This window comes from Chanodichthys erythropterus, chromosome 9, assembly GCF_024489055.1.
Source record: "Chanodichthys erythropterus isolate Z2021 chromosome 9, ASM2448905v1, whole genome shotgun sequence".
NCBI lineage: Eukaryota > Metazoa > Chordata > Actinopteri > Cypriniformes > Xenocyprididae > Chanodichthys > Chanodichthys erythropterus.
This window is the reverse complement of record NC_090229.1, coordinates 194,440-216,799: the sequence shown is the minus strand read 5'-3', so window position 1 is coordinate 216,799 and position 22,360 is coordinate 194,440. Positions and strand designations below refer to the sequence as shown.

The following is a 22,360-nucleotide window of genomic DNA, read 5'->3' as shown; positions in this document are numbered from 1 at the left end:
TCAGGTAAAAATAAGAGGGTGATCTCAAAACATTTCAAAAAGTGATACACTTCCTGCTGCCAGTTGGTGGCGCTATAACTTTGACTCACAATAGTAACATCCATGTGATCAGACTCCTATAACGAACACACTCGTGAAGTTTCATAAAGATCAATATATGTATTAAGACGTTATAACACATTTCCTGTTTCCTTTTTCTCGCCATAAATTCGTTGCCTCGCCACGGCCAAACCGTTCGAGATATCAAAAATCCCCTGGCAATTTTTAATCATCAGTGTCTTGACTTCATGCTGACCGAGTTTGGTGGCGATCGGATTAATCGTCTAGGAGGAGTATATCAAATTCCAGAGCATGCGTTTTTCAAACAACCCTTAATAGCTGACTTCCTGTTGGCGTGGCGATTAACTTAGAGCGCGAAAGTTGTTCGGCCCGATGAGGTCTATATGTGTACCGAGTTTCATACTAATACGTGCAAGCATGTTTAATATATGGACCAAATTTTCAGACTTTTTTCAAGGGGGCGCTGTCGAGCCCCCCTGCCACGCCCGGGTACCAGCCTCTCCGGCGTCCTAATGGCCGCGGATTCCAATGTGTGTGCCAATTTTCAAGAGTTTTTGAGCATGTTAAGGCCCCCAAAAATCCCCGGAAGACGAAAAAAAAAAAAAAAAATATATATATATATATATATATAGCTGCGAGCAGCGATGGCGGGCCCAAGCCCGGTGGCACCGCCACCCCGGTGGCTTCAGGGCAACTGTGCACAGCGGGCAATAGGCACTTAAAACGGTTAAACATCAAAGGACTATGTCAAATTCACTCCACATTTACTGCACTACAAGGTGCCGCTATAGAGCCCCTCCTCCCTGCCCATTTTCAAAGGATAACATGTGCCAAGTTTTAACATTATTCTGATGAATTTTGAAGCAAATCAGGTAAAAATAAGAGGGTGATCTCAATGTATGCTGAAAGTGACACATTTTCTGCTTCCAGTTGGTGGCGCTATGACTTTGAATCACAATAGTCAAATCCATGTGATCAGCCTTGTACAACGAAGACTAAGCCAAAGTTTCATCAAAATCAATTAATGTATGCAGAAGTTATAACACTTTGTTTCCCTTTTCTTGCCATAAATTCGTTGCCTCGCCACGGCCAAACCGTTTGAGATATCCAAAATCCGTTTGCAATTAAACAACTTCAATGTGTTAGCAACAAGTTAAAAAAAGCTTGGTGTAAATTGGATAAACCCTGTAGGAGTAGTAGTATAAAATTCATAGCCTGTTTTTTCAAAAAATTAACATTCAAACCAAAATAGCTGACTTCCTGTTGGTCGGAGCTAATGAATGTAAATTAGAAAATTGTCCGGCTTGATGAGAATAATATGTGTACTGAGTTTGGTGACTGTAGGAAAAACTAACCCCCCACTTTTGTCAAAAGGTGGCGCTACTGAGCCCCTCCACCACGCCCATTTCTATGGCTTTGTCCATGTCTACTGGTTGACAATATTGATGTGTGTGTCGAGTTTCATGCAATTTGAAGCATGTTAAGAGCCTCAAAAACACTCAAGAATATTATTACAGTTTGACCTGTTGCCATGGCAACAATATTTCAAATATCAAAAATCCTGTCATAGGTCTACATCTGCTGTGTATTGACATTACACTGATGAAGTTTGAAGCAAATCAGGTAAAAATAAGAGGGTGATCTCAAAGCATTTTAAAAGTGATACACTTCTTGCTGCCATTTGGTGGCGCTATAACTTTGACTCACAATAGTTACATCCATGTGATCAGACTACTACAACCAACACACTCCTGAAGTTTCATAAACATCAATCAATGTATGCAGAAGTTATAACACATTTCCTGTTTCCCTTTTCTCGCCATAAATTCGTTGCCTCGCCACGGCCAAACCGTTTGAGATATCCAAAATCCGTTTGCAATTAAACAACTTCAATGTGTTCGCAACAAGTTAAAAAAAGCTTGGTGTAAATTGGATAAACCCTGTAGGAGTAGTAGTATAAAATTCATAGCCTGTTTTTTCAAAAAATTAACATTCAAACCAAAATAGCTGACTTCCTGTTGGTCGGAGCTAATGAATGTAAATTAGAAAATTGTCCGGCTTGATGAGAATAATATGTGTACCGAGTTTGGTGACTGTAGGAAAAACTAACCCCCAACTTTTGTCAAAAGGTGGCGCTACTGAGCCCCTCCACCACGCCGATTTCTATGGCTTTGTCCATGTCTACTGGATGACAATATTGATGTGTGTGTCGAGTTTCATGCAATTTGAAGCATGTTAAGAGCCTCAAAAACACTCAAGAATATTATTACAGTTTGACCTGTTGCCATGGCAACAATATTTCAAATATCAAAAATCCTGTCATAGGTCTACATCTGCTGTGTATTGACATTACACTGATGAAGTTTGAAGCAAATCAGGTAAAAATAAGAGGGTGATCTCAAAACATTTCAAAAAGTGATACACTTCCTGCTGCCAGTTGGTGGCGCTATAACTTTGACTCACAATAGTCACATCCATGTGATCAGACTCCTATAACGAACACACTCGTGAAGTTTCATAAAGATCAATATATGTATTAAGACGTTATAACACATTTCCTGTTTCCTTTTTCTCGCCATAAATTCGTTGCCTCGCCACGGCCAAACCGTTCGAGATATCAAAAATCCCCTGGCAATTTTTAATCATCAGTGTCTTGACTTCATGCTGACCGAGTTTGGTGGTGATCGGATTAATCGTCTAGGAGGAGTATATCAAATTCCAGAGCATGCGTTTTTCAAACAACCCTTAATAGCTGACTTCCTGTTGGCGTGGCGATTAACTTAGAGCGCGAAAGTTGTTCGGCCCGATGAGGTCTATATGTGTACCGAGTTTCATACTAATACGTGCAAGCATGTTTAATATATGGACCAAATTTTCAGACTTTTTTCAAGGGGGCGCTGTCGAGCCCCCCTGCCACGCCCGGGTACCAGCCTCTCCGGCGTCCTAATGGCCGCGGATTCCAATGTGTGTGCCAATGTTCAAGAGTTTTTGAGCATGTCAAGGCCCCCAAAAAGCCCCGAAAAAAAAAAAAAAAAAATAATAATAATAATAATAAATATAGCTGCGAGCAGCGATGGCGGGCCCAAGCCCGGTGGCACCGCCACCCCGGTGGCTTCAGGGCAACTGTGCACAGCGGGCAATAGGCACTTAAAACGGTTAAGCATCAAAGGACTATGTCAAATTCACTCCACATTTACTGCACTACAAGGTGCCGTTATAGAGCCCCTCCTCCCTGCCCATTTTCAAAGGTTTACATGTGCCAAGTTTTAACATTATTCTGATGAATTTTGAAGCAAATCAGGTAAAAATAAGAGGGTGATCTCAATGTATGCTGAAAGTGACACATTTTCTGCTTCCAGTTGGTGGCGCTATGACTTTGAATCACAATAGTCAAATCCATGTGATCAGCCTTGTACAACGAAGACTAAGCCAAAGTTTCATCAAAATCAATTAATGTATGCAGAAGTTATAACACTTTGTTTCCCTTTTCTTGCCATAAATTCGTTGCCTCGCCACGGCCAAACCGTTTGAGATATCCAAAATCCGTTTGCAATTAAACAACTTCAATCTGTTAGCAACAAGTTAAAAAAAGCTTGGTGTAAATTGGATAAACCCTGTAGGAGTAGTAGTATAAAATTCATAGCCTGTTTTTTCAAAAAATTAACATTCAAACCAAAATAGCTGACTTCCTGTTGGTCGGAGCTAATGAATGTAAATTAGAAAATTGTCCGGCTTGATGAGAATAATATGTGTACCGAGTTTGGTGACTGTAGGAAAAACTAACCCCCACTTTTGTCAAAAGGTGGCGCTACTGAGCCCCTCCACCACGCCCATTTCTATGGCTTTGTCCATGTCTACTGGTTGACAATATTGATGTGTGTGTCGAGTTTCATGCAATTTGAAGCATGTTAAGAGCCTCAAAAACACTCAAGAATATTATTACAGTTTGACCTGTTGCCATGGCAACAATATTTCAAATATCAAAAATCCTGTCATAGGTCTACATCTGCTGTGTATTGACATTACACTGATGAAGTTTGAAGCAAATCAGGTAAAAATAAGAGGGTGATCTCAAAGCATTTTAAAAGTGATACACTTCTTGCTGCCATTTGGTGGCGCTATAACTTTGACTCACAATAGTTACATCCATGTGATCAGACTACTACAACCAACACACTCCTGAAGTTTCATAAACATCAATCAATGTATGCAGAAGTTATAACACATTTCCTGTTTCCCTTTTCTCGCCATAAATTCGTTGCCTCGCCACGGCCAAACCGTTTGAGATATCCAAAATACGTTTGCAATTAAACAACTTCAATGTGTTCGCAACAAGTTAAAAAAAGCTTGGTGTAAATTGGATAAACCCTGTAGGAGTAGTAGTATAAAATTCATAGCCTGTTTTTTCAAAAAATTAACATTCAAACCAAAATAGCTGACTTCCTGTTGGTCGGAGCTAATGAATGTAAATTAGAAAATTGTCCGGCTTGATGAGAATAATATGTGTACCGAGTTTGGTGACTGTAGGAAAAACTAACCCCCACTTTTGTCAAAAGGTGGCGCTACTGAGCCCCTCCACCACGCCCATTTCTATGGCTTTGTCCATGTCTACTGGTTGACAATATTGATGTGTGTGTCGAGTTTCATGCAATTTGAAGCATGTTAAGAGCCTCAAAAACACTCAAGAATATTATTACAGTTTGACCTGTTGCCATGGCAACAATATTTCAAATATCAAAAATCCTGTCATAGGTCTACATCTGCTGTGTATTGACATTACACTGATGAAGTTTGAAGCAAATCAGGTAAAAATAAGAGGGTGATCTCAAAACATTTCAAAAAGTGATACACTTCCTGCTGCCAGTTGGTGGCGCTATAACTTTGACTCACAATAGTCACATCCATGTGATCAGACTCCTATAACGAACACACTCGTGAAGTTTCATAAAGATCAATATATGTATTAAGACGTTATAACACATTTCCTGTTTCCTTTTTCTCGCCATAAATTCGTTGCCTCGCCACGGCCAAACCGTTCGAGATATCAAAAATCCCCTGGCAATTTTTAATCATCAGTGTCTTGACTTCATGCTGACCGAGTTTGGTGGCGATCGGATTAATCGTCTAGGAGGAGTGTATCAAATTCCAGAGTATGCGTTTTTCAAACAACCCTTAATAGCTGACTTCCTGTTGGCGTGGCGATTAACTTAGAGCGCGAAAGTTGTTCGGCCCGATGAGTTCTATATGTGTACCGAGTTTCATACTAATACGTGCAAGCATGTTTAATATATGGACCAAATTTTCAGACTTTTTTCAAGGGGGCGCTGTCGAGCCCCCCTGCCACGCCCGGGTACCAGCCTCTCCGGCGTCCTAATGGCCGCGGATTCCAATGTGTGTGCCAATTTTCAAGAGTTTTTGAGCATGTTAAGGCCCCCAAAAAGCCCCGGAAGACGAAAAAAAAAAAATAAATAAATAAATAAATAAATAAATATAGCTGCGAGCAGCGATGGCGGGCCCAAGCCCGGTGGCACCGCCACCCCGGTGGCTTCAGGGCAACTGTGCACAGCGGGCAATAGGCACTTAAAACGGTTAAACATCAAAGGACTATGTCAAATTCACTCCACATTTACTGCACTACAAGGTGCCGTTATAGAGCCCCTCCTCCCTGCCCATTTTCAAAGGATTACATGTGCCAAGTTTTAACATTATTCTGATGAATTTTGAAGCAAATCAGGTAAAAATAAGAGGGTGATCTCAATGTATGCTGAAAGTGACACATTTTCTGCTTCCAGTTGGTGGCGCTATGACTTTGAATCACAATAGTCAAATCCATGTGATCAGCCTTGTACAACGAAGACTAAGCCAAAGTTTCATCAAAATCAATTAATGTATGCAGAAGTTATAACACTTTGTTTCCCTTTTCTTGCCATAAATTCGTTGCCTCGCCACGGCCAAACCGTTTGAGATATCCAAAATCCGTTTGCAATTAAACAACTTCAATGTGTTAGCAACAAGTTAAAAAAAGCTTGGTGTAAATTGGATAAACCCTGTAGGAGTAGTAGTATAAAATTCATAGCCTGTTTTTTCAAAAAATTAACATTCAAACCAAAATAGCTGACTTCCTGTTGGTCGGAGCTAATGAATGTAAATTAGAAAATTGTCCGGCTTGATGAGAATAATATGTGTACCGAGTTTGGTGACTGTAGGAAAAACTAACCCCCACTTTTGTCAAAAGGTGGTGCTACTGAGCCCCTCCACCACGCCCATTTCTATGGCTTTGTCCATGTCTACTGGTTGACAATATTGATGTGTGTGTCGAGTTTCATGCAATTTGAAGCATGTTAAGAGCCTCAAAAACACTCAAGAATATTATTACAGTTTGACCTGTTGCCATGGCAACAATATTTCAAATATCAAAAATCCTGTCATAGGTCTACATCTGCTGTGTATTGACATTACACTGATGAAGTTTGAAGCAAATCAGGTAAAAATAAGAGGGTGATCTCAAAGCATTTTAAAAGTGATACACTTCTTGCTGCCATTTGGTGGCGCTATAACTTTGACTCACAATAGTTACATCCATGTGATCAGACTACTACAACCAACACACTCCTGAAGTTTCATAAACATCAATCAATGTATGCAGAAGTTATAACACATTTCCTGTTTCCCTTTTCTCGCCATAAATTCGTTGCCTCGCCACGGCCAAACCGTTTGAGATATCCAAAATACGTTTGCAATTAAACAACTTCAATGTGTTCGCAACAAGTTAAAAAAAGCTTGGTGTAAATTGGATAAACCCTGTAGGAGTAGTAGTATAAAATTCATAGCCTGTTTTTTCAAAAAATTAACATTCAAACCAAAATAGCTGACTTCCTGTTGGTCGGAGCTAATGAATGTAAATTAGAAAATTGTCCAGCTTGATGAGAATAATATGTGTACCGAGTTTGGTGACTGTAGGAAAAACTAACCCCCACTTTTGTCAAAAGGTGGCGCTACTGAGCCCCTCCACCACGCCCATTTCTATGGCTTTGTCCATGTCTACTGGTTGACAATATTGATGTGTGTGTCGAGTTTCATGCAATTTGAAGCATGTTAAGAGCCTCAAAAACACTCAAGAATATTATTACAGTTTGACCTGTTGCCATGGCAACAATATTTCAAATATCAAAAATCCTGTCATAGGTCTACATCTGCTGTGTATTGACATTACACTGATGAAGTTTGAAGCAAATCAGGTAAAAATAAGAGGGTGATCTCAAAACATTTCAAAAAGTGATACACTTCCTGCTGCCAGTTGGTGGCGCTATAACTTTGACTCACAATAGTCACATCCATGTGATCAGACTCCTATAACGAACACACTCGTGAAGTTTCATAAAGATCAATATATGTATTAAGACGTTATAACACATTTCCTGTTTCCTTTTTCTCGCCATAAATTCGTTGCCTCGCCACGGCCAAACCGTTCGAGATATCAAAAATCCCCTGGCAATTTTTAATCATCAGTGTCTTGACTTCATGCTGACCGAGTTTGGTGGCGATCGGATTAATCGTCTAGGAGGAGTATATCAAATTCCAGAGCATGCGTTTTTCAAACAACCCTTAATAGCTGACTTCCTGTTGGCGTGGCGATTAACTTAGAGCGCGAAAGTTGTTCGGCCCGATGAGGTCTATATGTGTACCGAGTTTCATACTAATACGTGCAAGCATGTTTAATATATGGACCAAATTTTCAGACTTTTTTCAAGGGGGCGCTGTCAAGCCCCCCTGCCACGCCCGGGTACCAGCCTCTCCGGCGTCCTAATGGCCGCGGATTCCAATGTGTGTGCCAATTTTCAAGAGTTTTTGAGCATGTTAAGGCCCCCAAAAAGCCCCGGAAGACGGAAAAAAAAATAAAAAATAAAAATAAATATAGCTGCGAGCAGCGATGGCGGGCCCAAGCCCGGTGGCACCGCCACCCCGGTGGCTTCAGGGCAACTGTGCACAGCGGGCAATAGGCACTTAAAACGGTTAAACATCAAAGGACTATGTCAAATTCACTCCACATTTACTGCACTACAAGGTGCCGCTATAGAGCCCCTCCTCCCTGCCCATTATCAAAGGATTACATGTGCCAAATTTTAACATTATTCTGATGAATTTTGAAGCAAATCAGGTAAAAATAAGAGGGTGATCTCAAAGTATGCTGAAAGTGACACATTTTCTGCTTCCAGTTGGTGGCGCTATGACTTTGAATCACAATACTCAAATCCATGTGATCAGCCTTGTACAACGAAGACTAAGCCAAAGTTTCATCAAAATCAATTAATGTATGCAGAAGTTATAACACTTTGTTTCCCTTTTCTTGCCATAAATTCGTTGCCTCGCCACGGCCAAACCGTTTGAGATATCCAAAATCCGTTTGCAATTAAACAACTTCAATGTGTTAGCAACAAGTTAAAAAAAGCTTGGTGTAAATTGGATAAACCCTGTAGGAGTAGTAGTATAAAATTCATAGCCTGTTTTTTCAAAAAATTAACATTCAAACCAAAATAGCTGACTTCCTGTTGGTCGGAGCTAATGAATGTAAATTAGAAAATTGTCCGGCTTGATGAGAATAATATGTGTACCGAGTTTGGTGACTGTAGGAAAAACTAACCCCCCACTTTTGTCAAAAGGTGGCGCTACTGAGCCCCTCCACCACGCCCATTTCTATGGCTTTGTCCATGTCTACTGGTTGACAATATTGATGTGTGTGTCGAGTTTCATGCAATTTGAAGCATGTTAAGAGCCTCAAAAACACTCAATAATATTATTACAGTTTGACCTGTTGCCATGGCAACAATATTTCAAATATCAAAAATCCTGTCATAGGTCTACATCTGCTGTGTATTGACATTACACTGATGAAGTTTGAAGCAAATCAGGTAAAAATAAGAGGGTGATCTCAAAGCATTTTAAAAGTGATACACTTCTTGCTGCCATTTGGTGGCGCTATAACTTTGACTCACAATAGTTACATCCATGTGATCAGACTACTACAACCAACACACTCCTGAAGTTTCATAAACATCAATCAATGTATGCAGAAGTTATAACACATTTCCTGTTTCCCTTTTCTCGCCATAAATTTGTTGCCTCGCCACGGCCAAACCGTTTGAGATATCCAAAATCCGTTTGCAATTAAACAACTTCAATGTGTTTGCAACAAGTTAAAAAAAGCTTGGTGTAAATTGGATAAACCCTGTAGGAGTAGTAGTATAAAATTCATAGCCTGTTTTTTCAAAAAATTAACATTCAAACCAAAATAGCTGACTTCCTGTTGGTCGGAGCTAATGAATGTAAATTAGAAAATTGTCCGGCTTGATGAGAATAATATGTGTACCGAGTTTGGTGACTGTAGGAAAAACTAACCCCCACTTTTGTCAAAAGGTGGCGCTACTGAGCCCCTCCACCACGCCCATTTCTATGGCTTTGTCCATGTCTACTGGTTGACAATATTGATGTGTGTGTCGAGTTTCATGCAATTTGAAGCATGTTAAGAGCCTCAAAAACACTCAAGAATATTATTACAGTTTGACCTGTTGCCATGGCAACAATATTTCAAATATCAAAAATCCTGTCATAGGTCTACATCTGCTGTGTATTGACATTACACTGATGAAGTTTGAAGCAAATCAGGTAAAAATAAGAGGGTGATCTCAAAACATTTCAAAAAGTGATACACTTCCTGCTGCCAGTTGGTGGCGCTATAACTTTGACTCACAATAGTCACATCCATGTGATCAGACTCCTATAACGAACACACTCGTGAAGTTTCATAAAGATCAATATATGTATTAAGACGTTATAACACATTTCCTGTTTCCTTTTTCTCGCCATAAATTCGTTGCCTCGCCACGGCCAAACCGTTCGAGATATCAAAAATCCCCTGGCAATCTTTAATCATCAGTGTCTTGACTTCATGCTGACCGAGTTTGGTGGCGATCGGATTAATCGTCTAGGAGGAGTATATCAAATTCCAGAGCATGCGTTTTTCAAACAACCCTTAATAGCTGACTTCCTGTTGGCGTGGCGATTAACTTAGAGCGCGAAAGTTGTTCGGCCCGATGAGGTCTATATGTGTACCGAGTTTCATACTAATACGTGCAAGCATGTTTAATATATGGACCAAATTTTCAGACTTTTTTCAAGGGGGCGCTGTCGAGCCCCCCTGCCACGCCCGGGTACCAGCCTCTCCGGCGTCCTAATGGCCGCGGATTCCAATGTGTGTGCCAATTTTCAAGAGTTTTTGAGCATGTTAAGGCCCCCAAAAAGCCCCGGAAGACGGAAAAAAAAAAAAAAAAAAAAATATAGCTGCGAGCAGCGATGGCGGGCCCAAGCCCGGTGGCACCGCCACCCCGGTGGCTTCAGGGCAACTGTGCACGGCGGGCAATAGGCACTTAAAACGGTTAAACATCAAAGGACTATGTCAAATTCACTCCACATTTACTGCACTACAAGGTGCCGCTATAGAGCCCCTCCTCCCTGCCCATTTTCAAAGGATTACATGTGCCAAGTTTTAACATTATTCTGATGAATTTTGAAGCAAATCAGGTAAAAATAAGAGGGTGATCTCAATGTATGCTGAAAGTGACACATTTTCTGCTTCCAGTTGGTGGCGCTATGACTTTGAATCACAATAGTCAAATCCATGTGATCAGCCTTGTACACTGAAGACTAAGCCAAAGTTTCATCAAAATCAATTAATGTATGCAGAAGTTATAACACTTTGTTTCCCTTTTCTTGCCATAAATTCGTTGCCTCGCCACGGCCAAACTGTTTGAGATATCCAAAATCCGTTTGCAATTAAACAACTTCAATGTGTTAGCAACAAGTTAAAAAAAGCTTGGTGTAAATTGGATAAACCCTGTAGGAGTAGTAGTATAAAATTCATAGCCTGTTTTTTCAAAAAATTAACATTCAAACAAAAATAGCTGACTTCCTGTTGGTCGGAGCTAATGAATGTAAATTAGAAAATTGTCCGGCTTGATGAGAATAATATGTGTACCGAGTTTGGTGACTGTAGGAAAAACTAACCCCCACTTTTGTCAAAAGGTGGCGCTACTGAGCCCCTCCACCACGCCCATTTCTATGGCTTTGTCCATGTCTACTGGTTGACAATATTGATGTGTGTGTCGAGTTTCATGCAATTTGAAGCATGTTAAGAGCCTCAAAAATACTCAAGAATATTATTACAGTTTGACCTGTTGCCATGGCAACAATATTTCAAATATCAAAAATCCTGTCATAGGTCTACATCTGCTGTGTATTGACATTACACTGATGAAGTTTGAAGCAAATCAGGTAAAAATAAGAGGGTGATCTCAAAGCATTTTAAAAGTGATACACTTCTTGCTGCCATTTGGTGGCGCTATAACTTTGACTCACAATAGTTACATCCATGTGATCAGACTACTACAACCAACACACTCCTGAAGTTTCATAAACATCAATCAATGTATGCAGAAGTTATAACACATTTCCTGTTTCCCTTTTCTCGCCATAAATTCGTTGCCTCGCCACGGCCAAACCGTTTGAGATATCCAAAATCCGTTTGCAATTAAACAACTTCAATGTGTTCGCAACAAGTTAAAAAAAGCTTGGTGTAAATTGGATAAACCCTGTAGGAGTAGTAGTATAAAATTCATAGCCTGTTTTTTCAAAAAATTAACATTCAAACCAAAATAGCTGACTTCCTGTTGGTCGGAGCTAATGAATGTAAATTAGAAAATTGTCCGGCTTGATGAGAATAATATGTGTACCGAGTTTGGTGACTGTAGGAAAAACTAACCCCCACTTTTGTCAAAAGGTGGCGCTACTGAGCCCCTCCACCACGCCCATTTCTATGGCTTTGTCCATGTCTACTGGTTGACAATATTGATGTGTGTGTCGAGTTTCATGCAATTTGAAGCATGTTAAGAGCCTCAAAAACACTCAAGAATATTATTACAGTTTGACCTGTTGCCATGGCAACAATATTTCAAATATCAAAAATCCTGTCATAGGTCTACATCTGCTGTGTATTGACATTACACTGATGAAGTTTGAAGCAAATCAGGTAAAAATAAGAGGGTGATCTCAAAACATTTCAAAAAGTGATACACTTCCTGCTGCCAGTTGGTGGCGCTATAACTTTGACTCACAATAGTCACATCCATGTGATCAGACTCCTATAACGAACACACTCGTGAAGTTTCATAAAGATCAATATATGTATTAAGACGTTATAACACATTTCCTGTTTCCTTTTTCTCGCCATAAATTCGTTGCCTCGCCACGGCCAAACCGTTCGAGATATCAAAAATCCCCTGGAAATTTTTAATCATCAGTGTCTTGACTTCATGCTGACCGAGTTTGGTGGCGATCGGATTAATCGTCTAGGAGGAGTATATCAAATTCCAGAGCATGCGTTTTTCAAACAACCCTTAATAGCTGACTTCCTGTTGGCGTGGCGATTAACTTAGAGCGCGAAAGTTGTTCGGCCCGATGAGGTCTATATGTGTACCGAGTTTCATACTAATACGTGCAAGCATGTTTAATATATGGACCAAATTTTCAGACTTTTTTCAAGGGGGCGCTGTCGAGCCCCCCTGCCACGCCCGGGTACCAGCCTCTCCGGCGTCCTAATGGCCGCGGATTCCAATGTGTGTGCCAATTTTCAAGAGTTTTTGAGCATGTTAAGGCCCCCAAAAAGCCCCGGAAGACGGAAAAAAAAAAAAAAAAATATAGCTGCGAGCAGCGATGGCGGGCCCAAGCCCGGTGGCACCGCCACCCCGGTGGCTTCAGGGCAACTGTGCACGGCGGGCAATAGGCACTTAAAACGGTTAAACATCAAAGGACTATGTCAAATTCACTCCACATTTACTGCACTACAAGGTGCCGCTATAGAGCCCCTCCTCCCTGCCCATTTTCAAAGGATTACATGTGCCAAGTTTTAACATTATTCTGATGAATTTTGAAGCAAATCAGGTAAAAATAAGAGGGTGATCTCAATGTATGCTGAAAGTGACACATTTTCTGCTTCCAGTTGGTGGCGCTATGACTTTGAATCACAATAGTCAAATCCATGTGATCAGCCTTGTACAACGAAGACTAAGCCAAAGTTTCATCAAAATCAATTAATGTATGCAGAAGTTATAACACTTTGTTTCCCTTTTCTTGCCATAAATTCGTTGCCTCGCCACGGCCAAACTGTTTGAGATATCCAAAATCCGTTTGCAATTAAACAACTTCAATGTGTTAGCAACAAGTTAAAAAAAGCTTGGTGTAAATTGGATAAACCCTGTAGGAGTAGTAGTATAAAATTCATAGCCTGTTTTTTCAAAAAATTAACATTCAAACAAAAATAGCTGACTTCCTGTTGGTCGGAGCTAATGAATGTAAATTAGAAAATTGTCCGGCTTGATGAGAATAATATGTGTACCGAGTTTGGTGACTGTAGGAAAAACTAACCCCCCCACTTTTGTCAAAAGGTGGCGCTACTGAGCCCCTCCACCACGCCCATTTCTATGGCTTTGTCCATGTCTACTGGTTGACAATATTGATGTGTGTGTCGAGTTTCATCCAATTTGAAGCATGTTAACGGCTTCAAAAATGCCAAAGAATATTATAAAAGTTTGACGTGTTGCCAAGGCAACTATGTTTGAGATATCACAATTCTTTTCAAAGGTCTACATCTGCCATGTTTTGACATTATTGTGGTGAAGTTTGAAGCAAATCGGATAAAAATAAAATGGTGATCTCAAAGCATTTTGAGATCAAAGCATCCCTGCTGCCAGTTGGTGGCAGTATAACTTTGACTCACAATAGTCACATCCATGTGATCTGACTATTACAACCAACACACTCGTGAAGATTCATAAAGATCAATCAATGTATGCAGAAGTTATAACACATTTCCTGTTTCCCTTTTTTCGCCATAAATTCGTTGCCTCGCCACAGCCAAACCGTTCGAGATATCAAAAATCCGCTGGCAATTTTTCATCATCAATGTCTTGACTTCATGCTGTCCGAGTTTGGTGGTGATCGGATTAATTGCCTAGGAAGAGTATATCAAATTCCAGAGCATGCGTTTTTCAAACAACCCATAATAGCTGACTTCCTGTTGAGGTGACGTATAACTTAGAGTACGAAAGTTGTTTGGCCCGATAAAGTCTATATATGTACCGAGTTTTATACTTGTATGTGCAAGCGTGTTTGATATATGGACCACGTTTTCTGACCCAATTCAAGGGGGCGCTGTCGAGCCCCTCTGCCACGCCCGGGTACCAGCTTTTCTCCGGCTGTAATGGCCGCGGGTTCTGACCTCACACCATCGGTGCTCGGGCCCTAATAACAAGCAGCGTTGAGAACAGTGGGCGTCATGCATTTAAGTGAGTGAATACAGGAGAATTATGCCAAAGTCATTTCGAAATGCCACACTTCCTGCGGCCAACAGGTGGCGCTTTTACCGTAACTGAATTTTGCCATGTTGATGTCTTCAGGCCAGGACTATCATTGAACATGTGAAGTTTGAAGCAGATTATTATTTACAGGGCTTTGGCCCTAATAATAATAATCCTAAAGAAAACAAAAGGGCCCTCAGCCCTTAGGGCTTTGGCCCTAATAATCCTAAAGAAAACAAAAGGGCCTTCAGCCCTTAGGGCTTTGGCCCTAATAATAATAATCCTAAAGAAAACAATAGGGCCTTCAGACCTTTGGGCTTTGGCCCTAATAATAATAATCCTAAAGAAAACAAAAGGGCCTTCAGCCCTTAGAGCTTTGGCCCTAATAATAATAATCCTTAGAGGATCAAGAGGGCCCTTCGCCATTTCATTTCGCCATTTCGGCTATTGTGGCCAAAAGAATTCACGATATCGATATATCACGATATCTATAGAATCCTTGGGGAGGGTGTATCAATCTAAATAATTTTTACTTTATTTAGTTTTTCTCTTTCAGGGTTGCTGCACATTTTTTTAAGTCAAATTTATGGCTTTTTAAGAACTGAAGAAATAAAAAATTAATACTAGCCTAGTAGCCTATACATTGTGGCTGTTACCAATCAAGTGAAATCATTATCATCAAAATCCATCTTTGCAATACAGAGGTGACACAGAATGAGAAGTGGCATTAATATATTTACACAGCATTTACAATTTGTCATGCTGTGTACTAGGGCTGTTCAATGATAACCGTGGTTATCGTGTACAAAATAAGAGTCTGTGTTTATGTAATATATGTGTGTTTGTTTTGTGTATAATTATTATGTATATATAAATACACACACATAAATGTATATTTTTAAGAAATATAAGCATGTATGTATAAATATATAAATATATTTATATTTTTATATATTTAAATTATATATAAATGTAAATATTTGTATAGAAATATAAGATATTTTTCTTAAATATATACATGTATATGTGTATATTTATATATACATAATAATTATACACAAAACAAACACACATATATTACGTAAACACAGACTCTTATTTTGTACACGATAACATCGGTTATCGTTGAACAGCCCTACTGTGTACATAAATTTAATTCATTATTTAAATATGGAAGTTTTTCTATTTTTAACTTTTTAATTCAAATGTACTTTAAATATGAAACTAAACTGCCAATAGGTGGCAGCAAGTCAATGAGTGAGTGAGTGAGTGAGAGAGTTATTCAAACGATTTGTTCAAATGACTGATTCATTCAGGAAGCAAGCAAGTGACAGTCTTTATTGAATGGGTAATTTAATCATTAATTAAACTTATTCATTCAAAACGCGGATTCAGTCAGTATAACTGACTGAATTATGAACGTAACCTCGGTTCCCTGAGATACGGAACGAGTACTGCTTATGGGGAAAGGTCTCCTTTTTCCCGTTACTGAAGCCTTTTTCAATAGCGCAGTGTAACTGCAACGTCATTGGTTCACTAATGAGAAGTTGTTGAACCAATGACGGCGCAACGTAGCTGCGCGAGCCTATGGCGACAAAGCGCGCGAAGAAGCCCGCCAAAACGGGCGGGGATTATAGCTATATAAGCGGGCATTTCGCAATGGGATTTCAGGTCATTCGACTGAAGCGACGACACTGAAGCCGCAGCCTCGTGGCACGGCAAGTAACGCAGTACTCGTTCCGTATCTCAGGGAACCGAGGTTACGTTCGTAACCGAGTACATTCCCTTTCGATACTTCACTCGTACTGCATATGGGGAATTAATTCAACCGCGCCGTGCCACGGCAGGGAACGACCGCAGGGGGACCAGTGGACAAGTGAGAAGGCCGAAGCCGTCGAACCCATGTTACACTTGCAAAAGGGAAGCTAACTCCCAAAATGGCATGAGGCGGAGCTCAAGAGGCCATTCCTCTAGTGGAGTGGGCTCTGACTCATATGGGGCAGTCAAGGCCCAAAGAGGAGTAACAGAGAGCAATAGTGTCGACTATCGAACGTGAAAGACATTGCTTTGAGAACGAAGACCATTTGGTGCGGCCACCAAAGCAGATAAAGAGCTGATCGTATTGCCGGAACGGCTGTGATCGCTCAGTGTAGATCCTCAATGCCCTGACGGGGCAGAGTAATTCCAACTCTCGCTCATCTGACGAGGGAGGCAGCGCTGAGAGGGAAATGAAACTGTGCTCTGAACAGGGTCGAGAGCACTTTAGGGACGTAGCCATGCCTGGGTTTTAAAACGACTTTGGAGTCGTTTGGCCCAAATTCAAGGCATGCAGGGCTCACGGAGATGGCCTGCAAGTCGCCGACACTCTTGACCGATGCTAATGCAAGTAGCAGAGCGGTTTTGAGCCTTAGGGGCCTGAGGTCAGCTGAACACAGTGGCTCAAAGGGAGGCCCTTTGAGAGCTCTGAGGACTGTAGAGAGGTCCCAGGTGGGAATAGTGAGAGGACGAGGGGGATTTAATGCACCACAAGGCTGTTTCGACCCACTGACTGGCCAGCGACGGGAGCGTGGAACGCTGCAATGGCTGCTACGTATACTTTGAGTGTTGAAGGGGTGAGACCCTTATCTAAGCACTCCTGGAGGAATGACAGTATTGGGGATACGTCGCACTCCACCAGTCAACAAAGACCGACCATTTCTGGGCGTAGAGGCGTCTTGTGGATGGGGCTCTCGCCTGAGAGATGGTATTTAGCACATCCCCGGGGAGGTTCACAGGCTCCCATTGAGGGACCAGAGGTGCAGAGCCCAGAGTTCTGGCTGAGGGTGCCAGATTGTCCTGTTCGCCTGAGAGAGGAGGTCCAGTCTCAGGGGAATCAGCCACGGGGCTTCCGTGGAAAGCCTGAACAGCTCTGAGGACCAAACTTGGCTCCTCCAGAGCGGGGCCACCAGGAGGACTCTGTGCTTGTCTTCTCTGACTCGTCTGATGACCTGAGGGATCAGAGTGATCGGGGGAAAAGCATAAAGGAGGCGGCTGGGCCAATTGTGGGCCAGCGCATCTTCCTCCTTCGAAAAATAGATTGGGCAGTGAGAGTTGTCTTCTGAGGCGAAGAGGTCTATCTCTGCCCTCCCGAAGATCTCCCAGATAGTGAGAACCATCTGGGGGTGGAGCGTCCACTCGTCTGAGGGGACATTGCTCCGAGATAGCATATCTGCTCCCAGATTCATTCTTCCTGGTATGTGCGTCGCCCTGAGCGACTGCAACCTGGGTAATGGCCATTCCAAAAGGCGCTTCGCCAGTGCGTATAAGCGGCTGGACGAAAGACCGCCCTGGTGATTTATGTAAGACACCACTGTCATGCTGTCTGACTGGACTAGGACGTGTCTAAAAAGACCGTCTTGTCCACATCCTTAATTTCGGTCAGGTTGAGCCAGAGATGGCGCTCAAGCACGACCAAGCTGGCCATGGACCATCCGATGGCCTGGGCTGTAGCTTTCGTGGTACGCAGGGCCAAATCCGTGGCGCTAGCCGGCTCGCGGGAGGAAGAAGATGGGATGGCGCAAGCGGCGGGACCGCCTTAAGTGAAGAAGGCGATCCGCGAGCGCAGAGAGGCGAGACTCATGTTCTCACAGTGAGAACATGAGGTCCCGGTGAACGCAGCCTCTGCGTGGGGCTTGCCCAAGCAGCCGACGCACTCACCGTGCCCGTCATCATCATGCAGAGGGGCTCTGCATGTGCCACAAGTGTGGCGCGGCATTTGCAACTACGCCACCGCCGTGAAAACGGCGTTTGTGGGGCTCTTTTAGAGCGGCGAGGGCTGCTGAAAGCTCTTTTAGAGCGGCGAGAGCCGCTGGAAGCTCTTTTAGAGCGGTGTGAACCGCCTGGAAAAGCTCTTTTAGAGCAGACATAAAGCGGGTGGCGAGTGGCTCGAACTCAGCTCTTCGTCCGGCAAACTCAGCTCAGTCGTGAAGAACTGAAATCCCATGGCGAAATGCCCGCATATATAGCTATAAGCCCCGCCCATTTTAGCGGGCTTCTTTGTGCGCTTTGTCGCCATAGACTCACGCAGCTACGCCGCGCTGCAGTTACACTGCACTATTGAAAAAGGCTTCAGTAACAGGGAAAAAGGAGACCTATCCCCATACGCAGTACGAGTGAAGTATCGAAAGGGAACAAAAACTTTTCTCTCTGTTGCACGGGGACTCTGTTGTTCATAATTTGAAATTTTCATTGGTGAAATAAAGAAAAAACAAACAATATAACAATATTGTGTCTAAAATGTAACTCACATTGTTCATTTTATTCATTTATAAGTTACATGAACATTGCATTTGTGCTGATTTGGGGAAAACGGCACTCTTGCTCGTGTGACATTATAATACAACTACTTATCATATGATATAATGACAAAAACTCGTCGGGGCAAAAATGCCCATGTATCTTGAATTTTGAGGGCATATAACTGCATGCATGGCTACATCACGCCGAGTAAAGAAAACTTGATTCTTGTAAAGAAAAGGGTGATTCTTTATTAAAAGAATCACCCTTTATTTCAGTGCGTATGAACACAGAAAATCGCTGTTAACAGGTTAATATAACATTTCCCATTCCATGACTGGTAAAATAATCGCAACTTACTCTCTGTAAAATGGCGTAATCTGCAGGGTGATGGACACAGAGGTGGGTAAAAAAGTTGGTGGTGTTGCCACCCTACGCACTGACTGTCGCTAGGCAAATTCTGCAAATTGGGCTGTTTTCTTGGAAGCCGAAAAACTTCCATACTATCGAGCTTACTTTTTTCGGGTGTGGACAGAGCCTCTCGCTCTCCCGACATGGTTCTTCTTCTTCTATTGCTGCACGCACTGGGTCTTCTTCTTGTTTGACAGGTGTCAGTGTTAAGGAATACTGCCACCTGAGAGGTCAACCAGGTACTGCCGCTGGAGTATTTACATATCATGATATCATAAGCGTCCTATTCATTTTAAATATTGTGGTTATCGCCAATACCAGTATATTGTCACACCCTAAATTAACACGATATCGATATTTCATGCTTTGAATATCATGATTATCATCAATATATAGTATATATAGTATATTGCGACACCCCTACATAGAACGATGACAAATGAAAGAAAAATACAGATCTGGTGGATCTGTGCATTTTGCTGGCATGGTGTGGATCCACTTGTCCCCATCAATGCAGCATTGTTGAGTAATCACCTTAATCCTATGATGGAACATCTTTATCCTGATGTAAGTGATCTCTTCTGGTATGACAATGAGGTAACACAAGATAACAAGAGGGCTCACTGAATGGTTTTATGACAATGAAAAAAAATGTGAATCATATGCTATGGCATATGATCTCAACCAGTCCCTGGATCTCAATCCAGTTGAACACCTATGGGAAGTTTTAAACCGATGTGTTAAGACAGCACCATCACCACAATCAAAACATCAAATGAGGAAACATCCTTTGGAAAAATGGTGTTACCTCCCTCCAATAGAGTTCCAGAGACTTGCAGAATCTGTGCCAAGGTGAAGCTGTTCTGGCAGCATGTGGTGGGCCAAACACCGATGTGTTAGATCACAGTTTACCCAAACATTTTGTCATCATTTCAACTTATGCTGTTCCAAACCTGTATGAGTTTCTTTCTTCTGTTGAACACAAAAGAAGATATTTTAAAGAATGTTGGTAACCAGACAGTTGATGGCACCCATTGACATCGATAGTATTTTTTTTTTTTTCCTACTATGGAAGTCAATGGGTGCTGTCAACTGTCTGGTTACTGACATTCTTTAAAATATCTTCTTTAATGACAAAATTTTCATTTTTGGGTGAAAAATGAAATCTCAATCTTCTCTAATATGAGTGACCTAGGTTTTGTCTGTGTTTGATATGTTGCTGTGTTCCGAACGCATTTTGTCAAGTGAAGTAAACTTTAACAGATACTGTGTGCTCAGTTAGTAGGGAGCAATGAACCCTGCATGGGGACCCATTGGATTGAAACACAACTTAATTCCCTGTATTTAAGACAGCATTAGTTGTGTAATTAAGATAATGTAATACAAATCTTCTTTCTTATAATAATTTTTGTCCACTCATTCCAGATTGTGTATGTAGCTCGGAATGCCAAAGACAATGCTGTTTCCTATTTTCATTTTGATCGAATGAATATGGGAGAACCTGAACCAGGCGACTGGAACACCTTCTTACAGAAATTTTTGGAAGGAAAGAGTAAGTAAAATATTTTGTACAGTAATGAAATTAAATCATATTAGTCAATTGCAATGGGTATAACTAAAGAACCGTTTTATTGTCAGGAAATTATATTAAATTATTATATTAAAACATGTTTTTATAAATCATTTGGGGAGTAAAAAAGTCAAATGTCTCTACATGATTCAACAAATTTACAACTGAGTAATTGTTTTAATATTGCCCTTAGATGTGTTTGGTCCTTGGTTCGACCATGTCAGTGGATGGTGGGAGAAGAAACAGACATATTCTAACTTGCTCTACTTGTTCTATGAAGATTTGGTGGAAGTAAGTTCAGTTCATAATGTGACATTTTTATGATGCATACTGTAAAATCAACATTAAAGTTGAATGTGTTTTTCCACATCTTACTCAGGACACTGGACATGAAGTGGAACGTTTGTGTTCCTTTTTGGGTTTGTCTACTTCAGCTGAAGAGAGGGAGAAAATAACAAAAGGGGTACAGTTTGACGCCATGAAACAGAACAAGATGACCAACTATTCCACACTCCCAGTCATGGACTTTAAGATCTCACCCTTCATGCGGAAAGGTTAATAAACCAATTATCTAATTTAGACTTATAAGTTCTGTCCTTTCATTTGCTTTTATCTTCTATTTGTTTGTGTTCCAAAAGGTAAAGTTGGAGACTGGAAAAATCACTTCACTGTGGCACAAAATGAACAGTTTGATGAGGTCAACAAACAGAAGATGAAGAATACCAATGTCAAGTTCCGCACTGTGATTTAATACTTGCACCAGAATTATTACTAAATTGTCAGAATATTTTATATTATAAACATTTTTCCAATTATAAGATATGTTTGTGCAATGTAATGTGCAACAAAGACAACTATACTGTAAGAGCAACATTTATTAGCTGATTTCAGCAAAAAGTGGTAATGTTTTTATACATTGTGAAAGAACACATTTACAAGAATTTATGATTTTTAGTTCTATTTTTCTCATTTAAATAACGCTTTTACCAATATGATGTTAAAATGAATATATTTATCTTAAATTTACCAAGCACTAATGCAGTGCTTATTTAAATGATTAAAGTTTTGTGAAAGTCATGTGAGGAGAAAGATAACTCAGTGGGTAAACTGACACTTCAATTAAAATGTATATATATATATATAGAGAGAGAGAGAGAGAGAGAGAGAGAGAGAGAGAGAGAGAGTACAGTATGTTGGTGATAACACTTTGTTTTATTCAAAAGCAAACTTGACCACAAAAATACATAGATACATAAATATAGATATGGGGGGACTATCACAATCTGTCATAATTTGCTGGGACTGCACAGCCTTACTCCACCATCATAAATCATCTCTTTAAAATGCCTGACAGTATACCATGTGTGGGGTTGTGCCTGGTTAAAATGCTCTTATTTGAGCATCATTTGATGAGTTACTGCTGCTTTAATCAATACATTTCAACAGGTGTTAGATGTACCATGCAAACAGTTGAAAAGAAAGATAATAATTGAATTAAAATATATATGTCACAGCACTATACAAGCACATACAGTGCCCTCCACAAATATTGGCACCCATAGTAAATAGGAGCAAAGGTGGTTGTGAAAATAAATCTGCATTGTTTATCCTTTTGATCTTTCATTAAAAAAAATCA

General features: G+C 40.9%; 1 protein-coding gene across 1 annotated transcript in view; it reads left to right on the top strand.

The window, feature by feature from the left end:
- Nucleotides 1–22,353, top strand: part of LOC137026726 (cytosolic sulfotransferase 3) — an 88,704-nt gene extending 66,351 nt beyond the window's left edge. Inside the window, exons 5-8 of the mRNA XM_067394159.1 lie at nt 20,580–20,706; nt 20,918–21,015; nt 21,104–21,278; nt 21,363–22,353. Coding sequence (XP_067250260.1) covers nt 20,580–20,706; nt 20,918–21,015; nt 21,104–21,278; nt 21,363–21,475 — 513 coding nt within the window. The 3' untranslated portion in view covers nt 21,476–22,353. The remainder of the gene's footprint in view (nt 1–20,579; nt 20,707–20,917; nt 21,016–21,103; nt 21,279–21,362) is intronic.
- Nucleotides 22,354–22,360: the final 7 nt, after the last annotated feature.